General features: G+C 43.7%; 1 protein-coding gene across 10 annotated transcripts in view; it reads right to left on the reverse strand.

The window, feature by feature from the left end:
* DLC1 (DLC1 Rho GTPase activating protein) overlaps positions 1–22,440 on the reverse strand; it is a 527,396-nt gene that overhangs the window by 34,504 nt on the left and 470,452 nt on the right. Inside the window, exon 1 of one of the 10 annotated variants that reach the window (XM_016959116.3) lies at positions 15,133–15,552. The exons of 7 other annotated variants lie outside the window; for them this stretch is intronic. In XM_016959116.3, the coding sequence (XP_016814605.1) occupies positions 15,133–15,169 (37 nt within the window). In that variant the 5' untranslated portion in view covers positions 15,170–15,552. Of the gene's footprint in view, positions 1–14,706; positions 15,553–22,440 lie in introns of those variants that run through there. 2 more of the 10 variants (XM_063816885.1, XM_016959117.3) reach the window with 2 other exon arrangements.

Below are 22,440 nucleotides of genomic sequence, written 5' to 3' on the forward strand. Positions count from 1 at the left end.
TGCCAAGAGGCATGGAAGATGTAAGATACTAGTTTTTTAAGCAATCTTTATATTTTTTATATAATAACTTTACAAAGTATTTATTTAAGGTCCCATGTGATTTCAGCAACACAAAAATGCATATTCCTGTCTTCTTGTTCTCTTTCTCTTTTTTTTTTTTTTTTTTTTTTTTTGAGACAGAGTCTTGCTCAGTCACCTAGGCTAAAGGGCAGTGGTATGATCCTAGATCACTGCAGCATCGACCTTCGGGGCTCAAATGATCCTCCCACCTCTGCCTCCCAAGTAGCTGAGATAGAGGCAGGAGCCACTGTGCCTGGCTGTCTCTCTTATTTTCTAATGGCCCTTTCTAACAAATAAAATGACTCCAAATGATCATAAACTGATCAGAAAAGCTGTGTCAAAATAGTCACTCTTAGGGCCACTTAGTTAGAAAGAATGTAAACAGGCGAAGGTTTGCTTCTTCAGCAGATAATTTAATTAACAGTTTATACAATGGCTAAAACACAGTACTCCCCAAACAGCAGAGATCTAGTCATCTTACCCTTTCTCTTCTTCACCCTAAAAAAAATGACAATTTGTCTTTCCTTTTGATATGAAACCATGGGAAACAGACAAGCATATGACTATTTTACCAACACAAAGAGTCCACTCTGAAAACTTAGGCTGCATTCAAATGAGACCCTAACCCACTGTTTTTGTAGAAATCAGAATTAGAAAACTGTAAAAAGTTGTCACATATTTTTCAGAAAATGGAATACTTGTTGCACGCCTACACTTTCCAATTCATAGGTCAAGAGAAAGTACTAACAATCCAATGTACGTACTAATTTTTAAAAATCAATTATTTTTATTTTTTTAATGTGAAATGAACCTATATCTACATGCGAGTACACAGTTTCATTCCCCGATTCACACCATTACTTTCTCTCTAATCTAACTATTAATAAAACTCTGGGTCTGTAAAACACCCCTCTCTTAAGAGAATCTGTCCATCAATCCTGGCTCATCAAACTTTCTGAGTTATAGTATTAATCTTCTCTCTCCTTCACAAACTTCACTGGAGCTCCACGCGTAAAGAATGAGGACTTGGCTCTGTGCGGTGACTCACGTTTGTAGTCTCAGCACTTTGGGAGGGAGAGTTGGGTGGACTGTTTGAGCCCAGGAGTTCAAGACAAGCCTGAACAACATAGGGAGACCCCATCTCTACATAAAACACAAAAATTAGCCAGGCATGGTGGCGCATGCCTGTTGTCTCAGCTACTTGAGGGGCTGAGGTGGAAGGACCTACTTGAGCCAGAGGTGGAGGCTGCAGTGAGCCGTGACCACACTACTGCATTCCAACGTGAGCAACAGGGCAAGACCCTGTCTAAAAAAAAAAAAAAAAAAAAGGTCTAAACACCTTGGCAAGGTTTTCAAGGCTCTCCACTTGGCATCCAACCTAATTGTTCAGCTCCCTGTACCCAAGCACTCTAGCCAAAGTAAATTTGGTGCTCATCTCCACACACACTGCACTTCAGTGAATTATCTGGCCTGAAACGCTGAAGATGAAATTTCACTCATCCTTCAAGATCCCAACTAAATGCCACCTCCTCCATGCAGTCTTCCCATTTACCTCTCAACAGTTCTATATCAATGGGTCACTTTACTGAGTGCTTAATATGCATGAGGCCCTGTCTAAGCGCTAGTGCATATTAATTCATTTACACCTCACATTGATCCTAAAATGTGGATTACTAATATCTCTGAGATAAACACATGAGGAAACAGATAGAGAAGTAACCACCTCTCCTTAAAAATGAACTTTCTGAGGCCAAGCGAGGTGGCTCACACCTGTAACCCCAGCATTCTGGGAGGCCTAGGTGGGAGTATCATTTGAGGCCAGGAGTTCAAGACCACTCTGGGCAATAATTGCGAGACTTCATCTCTACAAAAAATATAAAAAGAAAAAAGAGCTTTCTGCCTGTATTCGCAGCTACTCAGGAGGCTGAGGTGGGAGGATTGCTTGGGCCCAGGACTTCGAGACCAGCCTGGGCAATACAGTGAGACTCTATCTAAAAAAAAAAAAACTTATAAAAAAATTTTTAAAAATGAGATTTCTACATTCAAATGCCATAGTGAGAGAAGGAACAATTACTTACAAAAATGCAAGGTTCTTCCTGCAGGAAAGGTTCTTCCCTTTAAAAATACTGTATGTAACAGCCTGGGCATGGTGGCTCACGCCTGTAATACCAGCACTTTAGGAGGCCAAGGAAGGCAGATCATCTGAGCTCAGGAGTTCGAGACCAGCCTGGCCAACATGGTGAAACCCCGTCCCTACTAAAAATACAAAAATTAGCCAGGCGTGGTGGCGGGTGCCTGTAGTCCCAGCTACGCAGGAGGCTGAGGCAGGAGAATGGCGTGAACTGGGGAGGCGGAGGTGGCAGTGAGCTGAGACTGGGTCACTGCACTCCAACCTGGATGACAGAAAGAGACTCCGTCGCAAAAAAAAAAAAAAAAAAAAAATATATATATATATATATATAATGTACATTATGTAACAAATACATATAATATATTATGTAACAATGAACAAAATCTAAAATATTACCGAAAACCGCATATATATTACATTACTTCGGACACGTTTATCTACCCCATGCTTGTTTTGGGGGGCCTCTAACACAGCTCTGAATGTGTGATTTTCCCTTCAATGTATGTGGGTGGTGATGTGAAAATTACGAGGATGATTTTTTTTAAAAACATTCCCCACTGAACAAAAATGCCACTAGAAACTAAAAATACAATGGAAATACAATGAAACTTTTATACCTGGGTTTTCTCTAAGCAAACAACAGACAAATGCCGTAAGGAGGAAACAGGAAATTTTTACTGGAAACAGCTTTAGTCAAAGTCGTTTCACAAAGCAGTTCTGGACATTAGATGGATGAGTCCCGGACACCCTTTTGTGTATGGCTGAGAACCATTAGGCCATATTTGCACATTTCCTGGCATGACGGGATGATCCTGTCTTCCCATCACTCCTCAACAGTAAGCTGAACAAAAACTCCCCACCCCCAGCATCATTCTGTTGAACTCTGTTATCTTAGCTGGTTGAGCAACAGTAATTGGGTCTAAACAAGATATGATTACTTCAATCTACCATTCGCTCTAGCTTCACAGGGGGAACTTTTGGATTTCTTCTCTTCTTTGATAATATGCCACCAAAATCAGGCTTCGATGCAAATGGTACAGTGAATTTTTTTTAAAAATGCAATTTTAAGAAATTAAAGGAATGTAAGAAAATTCAAGCACTTTGCAGATTCCCTGGATTCCCTAAAATTTGACAGACATATGGGCAAAGATTCATGGAAAAGTTGATGCTTTTACTGCTAGAGAACCGTGTCAGCTGTGTGCAGGCAGGTGGTGCTTTTTGATCCAAACCAAATGCATTCTCCTCCCCGTGGTGACAAAGATTCCTTCAAATGGGAAGGAAGATACTGCTTATCAATTCTGATGACATCAAGGTGACCAATTTGGCAGGAATGTTGTGCAGGTGGATATGATGGCTTTAATTACAACCCATCTTTACCTGATGGGTGGGTTCCAGAGGGCGTTCACTGGGAGAAGCAAATCACGACCACAAATACTTGTAGTAAGGTAAGGAGATCTTGGTGACTCCCAGCCCTGGATGTAGGCAGGCATTGCGCTGGGGAGTTTTCTTTTCTTTTCTTTTTTGAGACAGGGTTTCACTCTGTCACCTAGGCTGGAGTCTAGTGGCACGATCACAGCTCTCTGTAGCCTTGAACTCTTGGGCTCAAGCAACCCTCCTGCCTCAGCCTCCTGAGTAGCTGGGACTACAGGTGTGTACCACCATGCCTGGCTAAGTTTTTATACTTTTTTTATAGAGACAGAGTCTCGCTATGTTGCCCAGGCTGATCTCAAACTCCTGGGCTCAGGCAATCCTCCTGCCTCGGCCTCCCAAAGTGCTGGGATTACAGGCGTGAACCACCCGTGCCTGGCCAGGGAGCTTTTTAAAAACACCGACCATCCCCTCCCCAAGTATTCTGATTCACTCAGTCTAGGTAGGGCCTGGACATTGTATTTCAGAAAAGCTCCCTCAGTTTAAAGGCAGCCAGGATTGAGGACCACTAAGCCAGATAACATTTCTTTGTATTCCTTCGTCCTGGACTTTTTCACCCTTGGATTATCCTAACAGCCTCCTCACTGAACTCTGATAAGCCTCACCCCTCCCTGCCCCCAACAAATCCATCCTCCTTCAAGGATCCCCGAGCCACTGGGCTGGTTTTATGAAACACATATTTCATTATGTCACTCCCCTGCTTAGAATTCTTTAGTGACTTTCCACCGCCTTTCAAATACAATCCAAACTCCTCAGCAAAGACCACAGCCTTCACAGTTTGGCATCTGCCTATCCACTCAACTCTTGGAAGGCCTCCAAATGTAAGCTTGCTCCAGGCTTTCCAAACTCCTTGGAGTTCTGAGGACGTACCAAGCTCTCATACCTTAAGCCCTGAGTTCTCTCAAATGAATTCCCCCTTCTTCACTCCACCAACTTCTCACTTTTTAATTCATTTGTATATCCCGAAAGACAACTTTTTGCACAAAGGAATTACAGATAGGTTGGTGTGAAGAAGGAAAAGAAAAAAAAATCTATTACTATTTTCCTTTCTTTAAAGGCAGACTGAGAACGATGACTTGAATCTCTTACTCTTTGCAATTAAAAAACAACCAACTGTTAAACATACACAGTTGCCAAAGACTGGTTATCAGGAGTTATCTATGTAAAATAAATTCCTAGTAAGGTTAAGGCAGACAGCAGACTTCATATATTAATATTTATTAAACTCTAATGTTATCTAATCACAGTAAAGATTTTCACCAGCAACTGACAGCATTCCTGCCCTCAGGTGCCTAAAAAAATTCCAAACATCTGCTATGCATAGTCTGAAAAAAAAAAAAAAACAAGAAGCTTCTGGGAGACTGGTCAGTCACTAAGTCAGTTTCTTAGGCTCTCTGGCTTAACAATAGCTAACTCAAATCTACTGTTAGGTATATTCTAGTACAGTCCTATGTTTAGCTAAAGCTAATCATCCTACATTTTCCCTTTCACTATTTATTGATCCGACTAGGCGTACTGCCAGCAGGTCTCAGGGAAAATCAAAGACACAAGCTCCTGACTCGAAGTAGGAAGCCAAGTGGAAAGGAAATTCACAGTGGAGTACAGCACGTATGAGGACCCTGTATCCTCCACTTAGAAACGAACTGGTTTCCTAAGGGCTATTGCAAGGTCCACGTGTTTGTTAAGCCCCAAGTGACCCTGTACACATCACGTTAGTGAGTGCCCCTTTCATTGGTGAAAGCCAAACTCCTAACAATGTCCCACATGTCCTGGCTCCTGTCAGGACCCCGCCTGCCTCTGACTGATCCAGCCACACCGGCCTCCTCTCATGCCCTGTCCCCCTACTCCCTGCACCCCCCGCCCCCGCACCTTTTTGGTTGTTGACAAGGAGTCTCAACTTTGTCTCCCAGGCCGGAATGCAGTGGCACAATCTTGGCTCACTGCAACCTCTGTCTCCCAGGTTCAAGCGATTCTCCTGCCTCAGCCTCCTGAGTAGCTGGGACTACAGGCACCCGCCACCACACTGGGCTAATTTTTTTTTTTTTTTTTTAGTAAACACATGGTTTCACCGTGGTGGTCAGGCTGGTTTCGAATTCCTGACCTCAAGTGATCTGCCTGCCTCGGCCTCCCTCCCAAAATGTGGGATGACCGGCGTGGGCCGTGGCACCTGGGCCCTCTCTCCCCCTTTTCTTGTTTTATTTTTTCTTCTTCCACAAAACTTATTATGTTTACTTTCTGTCTTTCCTCTTTGTAAGCTCCAAAAGGGCAAGCTTCTTTGTCCATTTTATTCTGTGATATATCCCAAGCACCTACAACAGCACACAGTAGTTGCTCAATAAATATTACATAAAGAAATAAACCACTCATACAATTTTTGTTCTAGTAAGTGGTCTTAATTTTTCTGACCAGGATCCCCAATAGGAAATACATTCTACATTGTAACATGGTACACACATATATACATGTATGTACATGTATATATGTGTGTATAAATATAAGTACACATTCATGCATATAAACACGTGTCTGTATATGTAACTATTATAAAAGAAGTTTCAAACAAAACCTACAATAAGTGATACAGTCTTACATTTTTATATATTTTTAAATGCTATGTTATCTACCAATGTGACCAATTTGAAATGCACTATTCTCATGCATAGTTTTTCTTCTAAGCATGAAGAACTTCTGTACAGTAGGAAGAGGAATGTGATATGACATAGGAAAGACATGTGTGACATCAGAGTGGGAGAGGTGTCCCTTCTTGCTAGTGGACAAGTGGGGTCTGCGTGGGCCCAGTCTGTGCTCCTTTATTTAAGGAAGCATTATGATCTTGGATATGAAACTGGATTGCAGGAGAGGGGATTCGGTGTAAAGGACCCTGAATGAAGTAAGAGGTAAGCTGGGAAGCAGAAGTGTTGGGAGGAATGCAGTCTGGATTTACTACAATACAGAGCAAAAAGCAGGAGTATGAAGCAGAAAGGAAGTTATCTCATGGATCAGATGGAAGCACCTTCTGAGCCTGGTTATACAATGAGCAACCAACATTATTTCCTCAGATGTAAAACAGCTTTGCACCTGGGTGCCCTGAAGTCCTTCTGATACTCTATCACAGAGGACAAAGCATTACTGTAACAAGTCAGGAAAACAGCTCCAGGAAAGAATCCACTGCCTAGATAGGTGGCCTTAAGAAAAGAATTTCTCTGGTCCTGATGCTTCATCTATAAAACCTGGGCTTGCCAGTGGCTTTGTAAATTCCCTAAGTTTTTGACTCTAATATTTCCTTTATGCCCATTTCACCTTCTCTCTAAGACCACCTCTAGAAAGGTTTCCATGCCCGCTGTTAATTTTCCAGATGTCTTATCAATTACATGGAAACATTCTTCTTCCCTCAAAAAACTGGACCACTAGAAACTGCTACGAGAGATCCCCAATTTTGCAAATTTACGAAAGTTTTAATTACTTTTATTTTAAAAGCTAACATTTCCAATTTGCCTTTCTTTTTTCCTTTTTTTTTTTTTTTGAGACAGAGTCTCACTGTGTCACCCACGCTGGAGTGCAGTGGCACAATCTCAACTCACAGCAACCTCTGCCTCCCGGGTTCAAGCGATTCTCCTTCCTCACCCTTCCAAGTAGCTGGGATTACAGGTGCTCACGACCACACCCGGGTAATTTTCGTATTTTTAGTAGAGACGGGGTTTCGCCATGTTGGCCAGGCTGGTCTCAAACTCCTGACCTCAAGTGATCCATCCGCCTTGGCCTCCCAAAGTGCTGGGATTACAGGCATGAGCCACCAAACCTGGCCTAATTTGCTTTTTAAGAGATCGACTTCTTGATTTGTCCCATGAAGCCTGTATTCATATCATAGACAACACAAAACCAATGACGTTTGCTTCTGTGCATGTCTATAGCCCTCTAAATTTCAACTTGAGAGGAAGAAAACACTTCAATGCATAGAAGGCTCTTAAGAGTTTTACTTTCCTTATTGATCTTTCATGTTTACAGCAGCATGTTCTCTTCCAAAGAATCCGTGACTTGGGCGCTGAAATACATCTTGAAGCTTTTCATCTTTTCTCTTTACAAATGAGGAAGCTGGTACAGAATTGAGGTGATTTGCTGAAGGGGCTAAAGCTACCCAGCTCTCATCCCCAGGTTAGGCCCTTCTTACCTATTTCAACAGTGCCCTCACTTGTAAATCACCATACTGGTTTTCAGTCCTAGTAAGGAATGGAAGCTTTGGGGAGCTTCCTTTTTAAGTTTTGTTCATTTTTTTTCTCTTATTCTTCTGCTTGAGATTTGGAGACATACATACACAGCTTTCTAGTAAAGAACATTCCTAGAAATTATAGAAAGGAGGGGAAAAAGGACCCATTTTCCCTGTGATGTGATGACAACTTAATAAATGGTTTTGCCTTGAAAGGAGGAAACATTGGGAGACAGGCCCTGCAAGCCTATACCTGGGGTGAAGCCCTGCAAGTTACACTTTAGCCATGTAGAATTTAAACCAATTGAAATCCTCTTTGGGGATCATCTAGTACAAGAGTTTGCAAAGTACTCCTTTTAACACATAAACCAGGAAAAGGCAAGCAGCTCACATCAAAATATGTGCTCTTCCCTGGCAAAGGCAACAGCTCTGGATGAATTTGAGCCCATGAGGGACATGGCTCCATCAGGCCCTCTAGGCTTGTGCGGATCCAGTTATTTCCAGGAACAGAAAATATCTCCCAACTAATCAAAAATTGGCACTTATTACCCAGCAAAAAGAGGTCAAACTGAAATCAAAATAAACTAAGAAGGAAATGGATACTGAATCATCACATCTTTCTATTTCATTTCAACCTGGGGCAGGATAAAAATAAATCGCTGCTACAGGGACACACATATCTCTCTATCCATATACACACACACACACACACACACACACACATACACACACACACGTATACGTATTTCTAGTATTCTACGTCAAATATTTATGCAGTTCAAACTATGCACTAACAACAGTGATTTGGAATAGCTCATAAAGTACGAAGTCCTTTGAAGATGATAACTGCATAGATTAAGAATTTCAAGAAAGAAAAGTATCTAATTAATACAGTTTTAAAGGTCCTTATTTTTCTGAGTCTCATTTTTTTTTTGGTAAAATGAAGCACATGTTTTAAGATTATATAATCCATTCCCTCTTTAAACTTCTTATTCAAGGCAAAATGTCTGGTTACAAACCTAGAGTAACCCTGTCTCTATTATTAAAAGTTGGCATACAAATAAACTCTTTCTTTTACATATGTTAGCAAAGCTTATTCTACGAGGGGCATCTCCCGCAACATTGGCTTTTGCTTTATAGTTCTGCGATAGCACAGGAGAAAATAAAATAGTGTGCAAATTGCAACGCTGTAAAACCTTAAATTAGAAATAAAGGTGATAGCAGGAACGTCTATTAAAAAAACTGCTCACCCATATTTTCGTCCATTCTAACAGAAAAAAGAAAATGAATGAAATATCAAGTTGCCTTATCAAAGACCAATGACAATGAAAATATGGCAGGTACTTGTTAGGAGTATAAGCCACCTCCAGCCATTTCTATGTCAAACCTCAAAGAGGAAACACTATTCAACTAGACGTTCTCAGTTTTCTGCCAAAAAGTGTGAGAAAAAAGTAAGATTTGCTGTGTTCTAGGTGAGCTAAGGAATTATTTTCACCAGTATTGCTTGGGACACCCAGCCCCCTAAATGAACACTAATGAATGAACAGAAATTAATCTAATGGTCAAATTGTGATTCAGGTTCCTACAAACAACTTAAGACCTTCATTTTGTTTACACATGTTGACTGGAAGGGGTCTGAGGTTCCAGTCAACTCACATGTGATCTTGGACTGGTCACTGAACCTCTCTGCATCTCAGCCGTCCCTCAGTTGGGAAAAGGCACTGGTTTTCCAGGCTGCCTTTGCCAAGTTCTGGAACTTCCCATGAAAATGACTTTTACAGATGTCCAAGCATTACATAAAATGCCCTTTCTGTGCTATACAATTTGAAAAAGAGAACTGTATGGAGATTGGATCCCTTATGAGTTTATGGTTTCTCTAGAATCAGGAGGTAAAAATCACTTCAGTTTCAGCATCTTCTATTTTGTCACTTGAGTGTGAGGAGGGACACAGCGTGGCTGTGGTGCAGCACCGTGCATGGGCCACAGGCCATTTCACTTCTGAAGTCTCTTCTTCCGTGGCTTCCTAAAGTGCTGCCAGCCTGGGAAATGCTACCACCCCAGGGTGTGGAAAACTTTTGTCCCTTAAACATCCTTTAGAGACTCCTGCGAGGAGAAGGAAGGCGCCTTTCTGACAAGCTTCAGGAACTGACCTCCAGTCCTCTCCACAGGACACTCAAAGGTGGGGCAGGGCAGAGAACAAAATGTGGATGGGAGGGGCCAAAGGCATCTGAGGACTCAGCTTCACTGACCTCAGCCTTCAATGAGCTTTTGATTTTTCCCCGGCCGGGGGAAGGGGTAGACACCAAAAGGCACCAAGTAGAGAAATGTATAAAATGAAAATAAGCACACTTTTCACGAGGAAAGTTAAGTCTAGTAGAACAAAAAAAAACCCCCAAAAAACAACAACCAAAAAACCCCAAGGCTGATGAATGATTAAGAGAAACTGATTTCCACTGTGTCTTGGCTTCACTTTAGAAGGATATAATAGTTCACCTTTTGGTGCTCAAAACTTTATTTCCTTATAGGCAGGCATTCACATATTTTCAGTCACATTTGGGAGAAAAATTTCCTTTAGAAATAATATTTGAAAGTACTTTCACTGAAGAAAACATTATTTCGTACAGTCAACGCGGGCCAGAGTTTTAGAAAATGGTATCCCAGAACACTCCCCCAAATGTTAAAGACAGAGCCCCAAGTCTCCTCTCATGAGACTCCCCCCATGGAGGGGACTCACAAAAAATTTGTCATTCCTGCACTCCAACATTACAGCTGCCTACCTACGCACACAAGCCTCCCAGGAAATTACAAAGTAACTGTAAGGCTCCGTAAGGGCCACAATAGAGAAGTCTCGTTGCTGCCTGGGAGACACTATGAAAATATATGGGCTTGCTGGGCGCGGTGGCTCACGCCTGTAATCCCAGCACTTTGGGAGGCCGAGGCGGGCGGATCACGAGGTCAGGAGATCCAGACCATCCTGGCTAACACGATGAAACCCTGTTTCTACTAAAAATACAAAAAAATTAGCTGGGCATTGTGGCGGGCGCCTACTGTAGTCCCAGCTACTCGGGAGGCTGGGGCAGGAGAATGGCGTGAACCCGGGAGGCGGAGCTTGCAGTGAGCCAAGATTGCGCCACTGCACTCCAGCCTGGGCGACAGAGAGAGACTCCGTCTCAAAAAAAAAAAAAAAAAAGAAAAGAAAAGAAAAGAAAAAAGAAAATATATAAGCTTCATGTGAAGGCTTTCTTCCTGTTCTCCATTAATTATGATGGCAAGGCAGAACAAATTATGATGGCAAGGCAGAACATTAATTATGATGGCAAGTGAACAAAACGTTAAGACAGAGTAGACCTAATTAGAGGTCCCCCAGGAGGACTCCGCAGTTCTTATCACTGATCATGGTAATCCCTAATAACACAAGGTCCCACAGAAGGAAAAGGGCCAGAGGACAGATGGAGCCCTTCTCAGCTGGGAATCTAAACCCTTTTACATTAACTGGATCTCTAACTAATTTGAAGCTGAAAGAAAACACCGCTGAGGGCGCTCATTCAACGCAGTAACTCATTCCTATAAAACATACTTCAACCCTACAGCACTGTCTTCCTTCAAAGAGGAACAGCCCTCACCTCCCTCTGCATTCATCCATATGCAAAGGCCACAGAGTCAGAAATAGAGACAGTTGTGAAAGTGCTCCAGAAAAGCATGTTCCTTCTAATTTCACAGCCAGGGAAAAGAGGATCTTGGAATTGTGCTTTCTAGGACACACTGGATATTTACACTCTATGGTTGGGCATTAGTTCACCCTGACTGCAACATGAAGGAACGTATTTTTTAGTGTCTTGAATGATGTACAGATTACTCCTTTGCATGAGAGCCCCACAACTCCAAACTAAGAATTTCAGGAGCAGATCCTGATAAAATGAGTATTCTGAGAAAAGTCAGAGATACAACTGTCTAGACACTAAAGAAATTAGTTCTCTCCCACTAGATCCCAATTCATGTAATTCAAATCATTGGACTGTGCAAACATTACAAATGAAAATCACCTTTCTCCCCAGGTCTGCTTTATAATCTCAAGAACAGGCTTGGCATGATGTGGGTCTGGATGCCAGTCACACCATGGCGCCAGGTTTTGCTATGATGTTGTAAAGCACTGAGAATTCAGTCTTTAATGATTTGGCAATAGCCAGGGAGGAAGGGGAAACATCTGAAGTTATTTTTACTTTTGTAAAAGTCTTCTGGCTATACAGGGTGAATGGTAGGGTGGATCAGGTATTGTCTGGAGTCTTTCAGGGTCTTTTATTTTTGCATGGCCTCATTTCCGTCTTCCTGTTGCTAGGAAGGAGAGTGAAGCATGAGAAACTTGTGTTGACAATACTGGGCCATCCTGTCCAGCACAAGGCTCTCTTCCAAAAAGTCCGATCCATTTCACCCACTGTACTCTGGATGCCCCCATTCTTCTGGACCAAATCACCCTTCCCTGAATATTTTCCAATTGCATATTTACCCGCTTAAGTCATAAAAATACCACTCTGATTTAAACATTGCGTCATGGCTTAAAATCTCCATGGGGACACCAAGGGAAACCCAAGTACTTATTTCTGTATTTGAAACCACCTCTTGGAATCTCACCAAGCCTCTGATTGGAAGGCATCTCAACTGGGGCCTCCCATATACCCTTTAAGTCCCATAATAGTTCTACAAATAAGAGTTTAATTACTATACACATTTTTAAACTCACTTCACAGTAATAACTTGTTGAATCACAACATGTCTTTCCACTGGTCTGGTATATTTTCCAGAAGCACCCAAACACCTCTTTTAATGTAGAAATGCTCTAAACTTTGCTTAGTCTTTGCTCTCTCAACTACAGTACAGAACAAAAAAACATGTAAACAAGGGCTTTAGGTTGAAGGGTAACCTGCCTTTCACCTTTACTCCAGAGCCCTAAGAAAATCCTTCAATCTTTCCAGTGCATTAAAATTTGAAACACTGCCTTCATAGTTAGCAATAGTTAATTGCTCATCTATTCACTGTTTAAGGAATGAGTGGTGTTTCTCATGAAATCTGCAATTGGGAAGTTATGACATAAGTCACCAAAACCGCTTTTCTCACCCACTCCAGGGAAAGATTTAAGTTGGAAACTATTTATCCCCAGTCCCCGTTTTGAACTTCCAGGCTGTTTGGTGCTACTCTGTGTGAATTAAAATAAAATAAGTATTTGTCAAAAGCAAACTTTTCAAAACAGCCAGGAGAGAAACTCAGTCTGCTGTGCTTCATTTTAAACTCTGAACAGTAGTACTAATGCAAAAAGTATGCATCTGCGCTCAGGCCACGCTGTAAATCTGGCATGCCACAAGAAATGTGAATACATGCAATCGCCAACATTTTCTCAGAAAATGTCTCAAAATAACTTTTGTGCACACATCTGCTAACCATTTGACACTGGTTCCCCAGGACTTTAGTTCTTCGATTAGAGGGGCTGCTGCCTTACAGGGCACCCCTCTGACCATCTGCTGCCGTCTGCAAGCCAAGATGGCACCTCCATTAATTCCACACTTATAGTCTGCAAATTATCTCCACCGAGGACCAGTCTGTAGTCCAGATGGATGGCGAATTACTCAACCTCTTGGAGCTGCTGATAGATTTACATTCAGAGGGCTGCAGTCTGCTGGACTATTATTTTCCCTCATCCCTTCAGCAAACAGAATTTTGGAGGAAAAAAAATGTAATCTGAGACTCAGTATTCTGCCTTCTCCCGAGCTGTAATGTTTTTTCCAAATACATCATCAATGCCACCAGCCTAGGCTGCATTCCTCTATCTCACCAGTAATCGCCGAAACAACCTCTGAATCCTGAGAATGAATCCATTTGCTCATCCATATTGGGTGTAAAAAGACTCACTCAAAACAAGACTGGGGATGGGGAAGGGTGGGGAGTGGGACGAAGCTTTCTTTAAATGCAGATTAATGACTGCAAGCAGGGGTTTCCTTCTGCGGTGATTAGCACACACTGGGTATTTATCGAACATCGGGAACAGGCAACCTGCTAATCACTTTACTTGCATGAGCTCATTTGATCCTCACAACCTCCCCGCGCGGAGGTAATACAGTTAGCACCCCTTTGCTGCAGATGAAGGAGGCACAGCGAGGTCCTGTAACTGCCCAAGTTCGCCCAGCTAGCAGGCTGCTGACCAGGATGAGACCCCACCAGCCTGACCCCGTGTCCCCTCTCACTTTCCTCGCCCCAGGGGATGTGCGCTAAAGGACGCTCGCGGACGCAGCAAACTACACGCAGCAGGGTGCTGCAGAGAGGAGGGGTGCACCTCCTTCGGAGGGATCAAAGGCTCGCCCCAGGACTCTGGAGGTGGGGACAGCGACATGGAGTGGGGGCAGGCTTCCAAGAAGCTGTCGCCTTGTTACGAAAATAGTCGGGTCGGGAGGCGAGCTTCCTTCCTCTCTCCGGCCCAGGAACTCGCTCCTCGGCCTCCTTGTCCGGGTCAAGGGCGTGGGCATCCCCAAGGGGACATTTCAGGGACACGATTCAGCGACCCATCTCCGGGAAAAAAAACAAAACTCTGTGTGTGTGTGTGTGTGTGTGTGTGTGTGTTTCCTAGCAAGAAGCACTTTTGCAAGCCACGGGGCTTGCTAAACTACCCCAACACTCTCCAGGTACCTGCGGCCACCAAACCGAGACTTCCCTGGCCAGGTCTGAGTTAATTCCCAGCGCTTAAAGTATCTTACCCAAAAATGGTTGAAAAGGAAAACAAGTTTTTGGTGAACTTTCAGGCAGTGATGAAAAAAAAAAAAAATTCCAAGCGCCACTAGGGTCTAAAACGTTCCCAAACAGTAAACTCTCCCGGAGTTCACTTTGATTTTGGACTAACCTGGTGAATGACAGGAGATCAGTACCAGCGCAGAGCAGTCCCCAGAGGAAAGGAAGGTAGAAGGCGGTGTCGCCGCGCCCTTCGAGCCAGAGCCGCGAGCCCCCGCCCGGCTCAAGGAGGAAAGTGAACCAGGGCTTCCCTTCACGGGTTGCGACCGATCCGGAGCCCGCCTGGTGCGCTGGCCCGCGGTCCCCAGGCAAAAGGTAATCAAGAGTCACTCCTCCAAAATTCAAACTCCCTCCCCAAACTGCGAGTCCTGCTATCCCCACACCACCTCCAAGAAAATCCGGAGACTCTGCAGAAAGCGTTTAAAGAGCACAGAACAGGCACCGACTTGACAAGGCGGGGTGACACTTTTTCGCGGCGGGTCCCCTTCGCAGCCCGCTCCCGCGGCCGGCCCGACGGCAAGACGCAAGTCTAGCTTACGTGTTAGGATCATGGTGTCCGGCTTCTTTCTGCACATCAAGCACGGCAGGCGGCGGCGGAAGCGCAGTGGGGAAGTCGAGGCAGGCGGAGGCGGCTCGGCTTCCGCGTCGGGACCCACGGCGGCACCCGAGACGCGCGCCCTCGCGGTCCTCAACGCATCCTTGCTCGCCGCTCCCTGCCCCTCGTCACGGCCCCAGAAAGAAAGCGGGGTTTTTTACAGATCGAAACGAGGGAGCGCTCAGGGAGTTGGGCGAGAAGTCCGTGAGCCGGCGCTCCTGATGCGGGGAGGTGCGGCCATGTCCTGGCTGGGAGCGAAGCGCCCTCGCTCGGGCAGTCGGAGCGAACTGTCTCCCGCGCGCTCCGCCGGCCGGGCCCTCCCGCTGGGCCCACCCCCCGAGGGGCGGGGCCACAGCGGGCGGCACCGCCTCCTCCCCGCGGTCTGGGTCGCAGGCCTTAGCGACGGGCTGTTCTCCGGCCCCGCCCCATTCCCAGGCTCCGCCCCCCCGCCCCTCTTCCCCGTGGCCGCTGCCTCAGGCCGCCCTCTAGCCCCGCCCCGCCCAGGCCCCGCCCCTCCTCTGTCCCGCCCCCTCGGTCCCCTCCTCCCCCCCGCTCCGCCCCGCGCCTCCTCCGCCCAAGGCTGGAATGTTTCCCCCACGGGCCTCCACGTTCCCAGCGGGAAGCGCCGAAAAGTCGCCAACTATTGGCCCCGGGTGCAAAGGCAAAGGTCACAAGGCATTTACTTGGCGGAGGTGTCCGGCCTGGACCCTAGTGTGCCTTGAGCGTCCCTTCTTTTTCTTGGTAGCTCTGCGCACTTTTTACCTGTCTTTTATCCTGGCCGGAACCGCGTAAATTTGCGGGAACGGAGGGGAAGCGGAGAGGAAGGGATGGTCAGTGTTTCCAGATCTGTAAAAACGCGCGAAGGGTACCTGTCCCTTGGACATTGGTTATTTATTGCTAAAACCCGCATGGGTACGGAGCCAATGTAGGTGATAAATACTGCCTTAGAGGAATTGAGCTTTCACTCGGCACGTGCTGGGGGTCACAGCCCGTGTTTCTCAAACTGGCCCTTGGGCCACAGTCCGAATGCAGCTCCTGGAACTGCCCTTAGCTGGCGTCTGACTGCATAATTCCAATCTTTGATGATGAGAATCTGCAACTTTTACAAGCTCTCAGATGATTCTGATGGCCTGTAGTTTGAGGACCCCTGACGTATTAGGAAGCCTAATGTGAAGGGATCACAGCTCAATATAGATGCATTAAGAGCCTTTAAAAAAATCCAGAACTGGATTCCATGAAAATTTACTTCGGGGTTAATTGATGTTTTTGCCTGCTATCTCTGGGCAAGGAAGACTACTGAACTAAACTCATTCATTCAACAAATACAGAAAGAGCATTTACTATGTGCCAAACACAGCTGTAGACTGGGAGATACAGAAGTGAGCAAAAGAGACAAATATCCCTTCCCTCCTGGAGGTTACTTTCTCGTGGGAAAAATGCATAACAAACAAAATAAATGAGAGATATAGAGTATGTCTGATGGAGATACATAAAGCAGGGAGGTAATATTGGAGCTGGGGAAGGGCACAATTTGTTTTTAAATGGGGCAAATACAAATAGGAGAATTTAGTCTCTTAATTATAGTTTAAAACTTATTGGTTTCATAGCGATATCTTAGTTTACATACAGAAGACTCTTCTCCCATTTCCCTCATAAATTTTGATAAAACAAAATAAAAATGCTGGGTGAATGCAGTGGCTCACACCTGTAATCCTAGCGCTTTTGGGAACCGAGGTGGGAGGATTGCTTGATCCCAGGAGCTTGAGACCAGCGTTGGCAATATAGCAAGACTCCATCTGTACAAAAATCAATAAATAAATAAGCTAACTTCCACTACTGGCTCCCTAATTTACCCAAAGCAGAATTCAGCTCTAAAGGGTATGGGACTCCTCCGTTCAACAGATGTTTCCAGGCTTTTTACCTACTGGTAACTGCTGAGGGTGCAAAGGCTACAGCCTGGTGGGAGGAAGCAACAGGGTTGTATGAAAAAGCGGTGCTGTGAGGGCCCAGGAAATGGAGATCTGATCTGGCCCAAGATGATGCAGTTGCCCTCATGAGTGTGGGAGCCGGAGGAGCTGCCCAAGAGCCCACCGTCACCAGCAAGGGGGAGTGTGATTCAACGGGAGGCCAGGAAAGTAAAAGCAAGAAATTTCAATCCCCTGCGTGACTATGTTAAGGAAAGTCCTTAGGAGTGATAAACAGTGAGAAGCCTTTTTTTTTTTTTTTGAGACAAAGTCTCGCTGTGTCGCCCAGGCTGGAGTGCAGTGACACGATCTCGGGTTCACGCCATTCTCCTGCCTCAGCCTCCCGAGTAGCTGGGACTACAGGCGCCCGCCACCACACCCAGCTAATTTTTTTGTATTTTTAGTAGAGACAGGGTTTCACTGTGTTCGCCAAGATGGTCTCGATCTCCTGACCTCGTGATCCGCCCACCTCAGCCTCCCAAAGTGCTGGGATAACAGGCGTGAGCCACCGCGCCCGGTCGAGAAGCCATTTTAATGGAAGAACGCATCCCGTGATTGGATTTGCATTTTGAAAAGATCGCTCAGGCTGCAGTGTAATATTCAAACTTAAAAAATAAGAGTGCACCTTCGAAACATACTAATTTATCTTATTTATTAAAAATTCAGACTTTAAAAATATATTCTAAATATCTCCCCTCCAAATACACCAATTCTCAGAATAAGTTCTTAATATTTTTTGTTTGCTGGTTAAAGTTGTATTCTAATTTAATTAGGTTCCCAGGAGTCTTTTTATTCCACTTAGCATTCATCTTTCCAGAATAAAACAGGCAAAACTTCTATTCTTATTCAAGCCCCATTCCTCTCTCCTTGATTATGGGTGCCACTGTCCCTGGATCTTTTCTAATTTCATTACATGTCTCTGGAGATTATGTTATGTAGTTTGCTCATTGTATAATAATACTAATAATAACTCCAAAATCCTTTCTTTTGGTGATGCATTGGTTTGCATTTGACCTTCTCTGAATCTCATCTTTCAATCTTTGGTCTATTGACACAGCCTGTGACAAGGGCCAAGCCCCAATTTGTATAGCTTTGATTCCACTCTTCTTAGAAATGGACATGCTACATTTTGAAAGCTGCTACGCTTAAGAGAATAGTGGTTGAAAGCAGGACTTTTAGAGCAGGCCACTTACTAGGTTTATGATTAATATGTTATTTGTTTATGTTATAATTTAAACTTTTATTTTAGATTCAGGGGGTACATGTGCAGATACATTGCATGATGCTGAGGTTTGGGGTACGATTGGTTCAGTCACCCAGGTACTAATCATAGTACCTAACAGTTTTTCAACTGCTTCTCCCCTTCCTCCCTCTCTCCCCACTCTAGTAGTTCCCAGTGTGTATTGTTGCCATCTTTATGTCCATGAGTACTCAGTGTTTAGCTCCCACTTATAAGTGAGAACATGGAGTATTTGGTTTCCGGTTCCTGTGTTAATATGGTTAACATAATGGCCTCCAGCTGCATTCATGTTGCTGCAAAGGACATCATTTCATTCTTGTTTTTGAGATCGTCTCGCCCTGTTGCCGAGGCTGCAGCACAGTGGTGAAATCTCAGATCACTGCAGCCGAATGTCTGTGCATCCCACTGAGGACAAGAGGATCCCAGGCTCAAGCGATCCTCTCACCTTAGCCTCCCAAGTAGCTGGCACTACAGGTGCGTGCCACCACATCTGGCTAATTTTTGTATTTTTGTAGAGACAGGGTTTTGCCATGTTGCTCAGGCTGGTCTTGAACTCCTGGGCTCAAGTAGTCCGCCAGTCTTGGCCTCCCAAAGTGTTGGGATTACAGGTGTGAGCCACCACACCTGGTCTATTTCATTCTCTTTTTTCATGGCTGTGTAGTTGAATATGTTATTTAGCTTCTCAAAACTTCAGTTTCATCTTTAAAAAAGAAGGTTGTTATAGTGCATACCTCATGAGGGTTTTACGAGGCTTGAATAAAATAATGTACATAAGTGCTTAACAGATAATAACCATTTATTAATGTTAGCCACCATTATTAGAACTAAAACATGAAATCCTATTTAAATCATCATCCAAGAGAAGATTAAAACAAAATAAGACCTTGGCATTACCCTTTGTGAATCTGAGGAACCTTTACAAGCGGGGGAAGGAAAGTGAAAAAATCATGAAGAGTGTCAACGAACAGTGGCACTTTACCTCTTAGGGTCCCCAGACCCCTCAGTGTCCTTCCTCTTCATTTAACCTTCAACTCATCACTCAAGGTTTCATCTGTCTCTGTCGTACGTTAGAAGTTAATGTTAGATAACGTTAGATAATGTTAGAAGGGATTTTTTAGCTGAGCTGCATTAAGTGAGATTTTGGTTTGAGATGCTAAACTAAGAGGCAGGAATTACCTGTTCAATGTAGCCTGTTTCAGTGCCAACAGCTTAGGGTCCTCTGAAACTGTTTCAATACATCAAAATGAAAACCTATCACAAGTTATATGGGGTGTTGTTACTTATTTGTTCTCAATGGCAGATTTTTAAAACATGATTTGGCAACAAGACCTGTGCTATTCACTGCCTGTCATGCTCTTTTGCTCTTTCTTCAGCTTGAACATCACTTTTTTGTTTTGTTTTGTTTTCTTTTGTTTTTTTGAGATGGAGTTTCACTCTTGTCACCCAGGCTGGAGTGCAGTGGTGGGTTCTCAGCTCCCTACAACCTCCGCATCTGGTTTAAAGCATTTCTGCCTCAGCCTCCCACATAGCTGGGACTACAGGCACCTGCCACCACGCCTGGCTAACTTTTATATTTTTAGAAGCAATGGGGTTTCACCACATTGGCCAGACTGGTCTCGAACTCCTGACCTCAGGTGATCTGCCCGCCTCAGCCTCCCAAAGTGCTGGGATTACAGGTGTGAGCCACCGCACCTGGCCAGACATCACTTTCTTGGAGACTGTTCACAGGGGTATCCGTGGCCACTGTATTTGGATGTTTTCCCATTCAACTGTGGTATTAGCATGGAAAGAAAGATTACGTAGTTAACTCCTAAACTGCATGACAGAAGGCTGAGTGACTACTGGCTTTGGTTCCTACTCTATTTTAATAATTGATATTAGTTATTATTGATACTGTCCAAGGATACCCACTTGCATTTTTCCCACTGTAATATGTTAAAAAACACTAAAGCACTGACAGGCACTTAGGCAGGCAATGAAAGTGAGTAAAGTTGACCCTAGTGGGATGTTGAGAATTGGGGGGTTCAGGACCCCTCTGAGAAGACAGCCATCATTAGGGCTTACTGGCTTGTTGACCTGTCTTAACAAGAGCTGAAAGATTTTTTCCAGAACCCCTATAATTTTATATTTGTATATGAAATCTCTCAATTTTTAGATGCTGGCAACTAATTTTAAAAAATGGAAATCCATTCCACTTAATTTTAACTTTAGGCTTTACTTAGCCCTAGGGCAACCAGTTTAAACCTCTGCTCTAGTGATATGAGCCAGGCAATCTCTTTGGAAATTGATTTCTCTCCCTGAGGAAATAACAGACTCCTCTGCACTTGGAAAATGTTATAATTTGTGTTCAATGCAGCATTGCAAAATTACTGGGGGGATAATTTTTATTTGTAATGTTCAAAGGACATACGACAAAGAATAGAAACCTTTGGAAATAATTTTAAATGGTATTCAATTAAGGAAAGTAACTAAGTTAGAAATTGAATGGCTGTCCTTAAAACATTCATTTATTGTTAAGCTTTCGTGACCCCAATCTGGGTTCTCCCCCTACCCCCACTCTCTACCCTACCTGGTATTTAGCCTTTTTAGAATTTGTCAAAACCCAAATGCTGGAGTGTAGGATGAAGAAAGAGGAGAATAATAAGGGGCTTAGGCAGCAAAATTAATTCACCACCCTTTAATTTTAACTGGAGTATGTCTCTTCTTCACTCAGACCTTCTATTGATTACAACTTTTGAATAATGCAAGTTCAAAATATAGGGAAGTTTAATTTAGTTGTCCAGTGATATTTTTAAGAGAGAGAAGCTGGCCACAGTAGTTCATGCCTGTAATCCCAGAATTTTGAGAGGCTAAGGTGGGAAAATCACAAGCCCACGAGTTTGAGACCAGCCTGGGCAACACAAGGAGACCCCATCTCTACACAACATTAAAAATAAAAAAAAAATTAGCTGGGCATGCTGCTCGCCTGTGTTCCCAGCTACTTGGGAGGCTGAGGCAGGAGGATTGCTTGAGCCGGGTAGTCGAGGCTGGAGTAAGCTGAGAATGTGCCACTGCACTCCAGCCTGGGCCACAGAGTGAGACCCTGTCTCAAAAAAAAAAAAAAAAAAAAAAAAAAAAGGAAAAGAAAAAAAAATGAGAGTCTGAGATTCTGTTGTGCCTGTGAAAATGTGATCTAATTTTCGGATAATCTTTTAAACCCCAACTATGAACCAGCCCAGCATAGTACTTTCATCATTCAACAAATATTTACTAAACCCTAGAAAAGTCAGGGTATTGGGCAAAACTAAAATGAACATGGAGAGGGCACTTGGTGGACACAGCTCTGTTAATAGCGCTCTGTAAGGAGCTCCATGGAGGGCTTGGACGTACTGAATTCTTAGTCCTGATTTGATAAATCAACCAGCATGCTTTCCTGAGATACTTACTATATTGACAGTAGGAATTCCTTTTAAAGGCTATTTCATTTAAAGTCATCAGCTCAAGGCCTCCCTGCCAGAAAATGAACCCAGAAGTTCTGGCTTCCAGCCCCAACATCCATTTGGTCTTTACCAAGGACTGCTCTGATTCTTTCGTGTGTCCCCTGACTACACAAAAATCAAACAAGTGGAAAGTAAAACATTGTGATCACTTTTTATTTCATGAAAGCAACTAGGCTACTTTCCCATTGAATTAGCTAATTTAAATGGCATGGTAAAATATACATAATATAAAATTTACCATTTTAACCATTTTTAAATGTCCAGTCTAGTAGCATTAAGTAGAGTGCATTCACGTTATTGTGTGACGATCACCGTTATCCATATCCAGAACTTTTTCATCATCCCCACCTGAAGCTCAACGATAAACTCCTCATTCTCCCCTTCCCCCAGCCCCTGGTAAGCATTATTTCACTTGCTGTCCCTAGGAATTTGACTATTTTAGGTATGTCCTATAGGCAGAATCATACAACAGTTGCCGCTTTGTGTCTGGCTTATAATGGTTAAATATTTTCTTTCTTTCTTTTTTTTAACAAGTTTATATCTGTATCTATATCTATCTATATATTTT

Source organism: Pan troglodytes, chromosome 7, assembly GCF_028858775.2.
Source record: "Pan troglodytes isolate AG18354 chromosome 7, NHGRI_mPanTro3-v2.0_pri, whole genome shotgun sequence".
Taxonomy (NCBI): Eukaryota; Metazoa; Chordata; class Mammalia; order Primates; family Hominidae; genus Pan; species Pan troglodytes.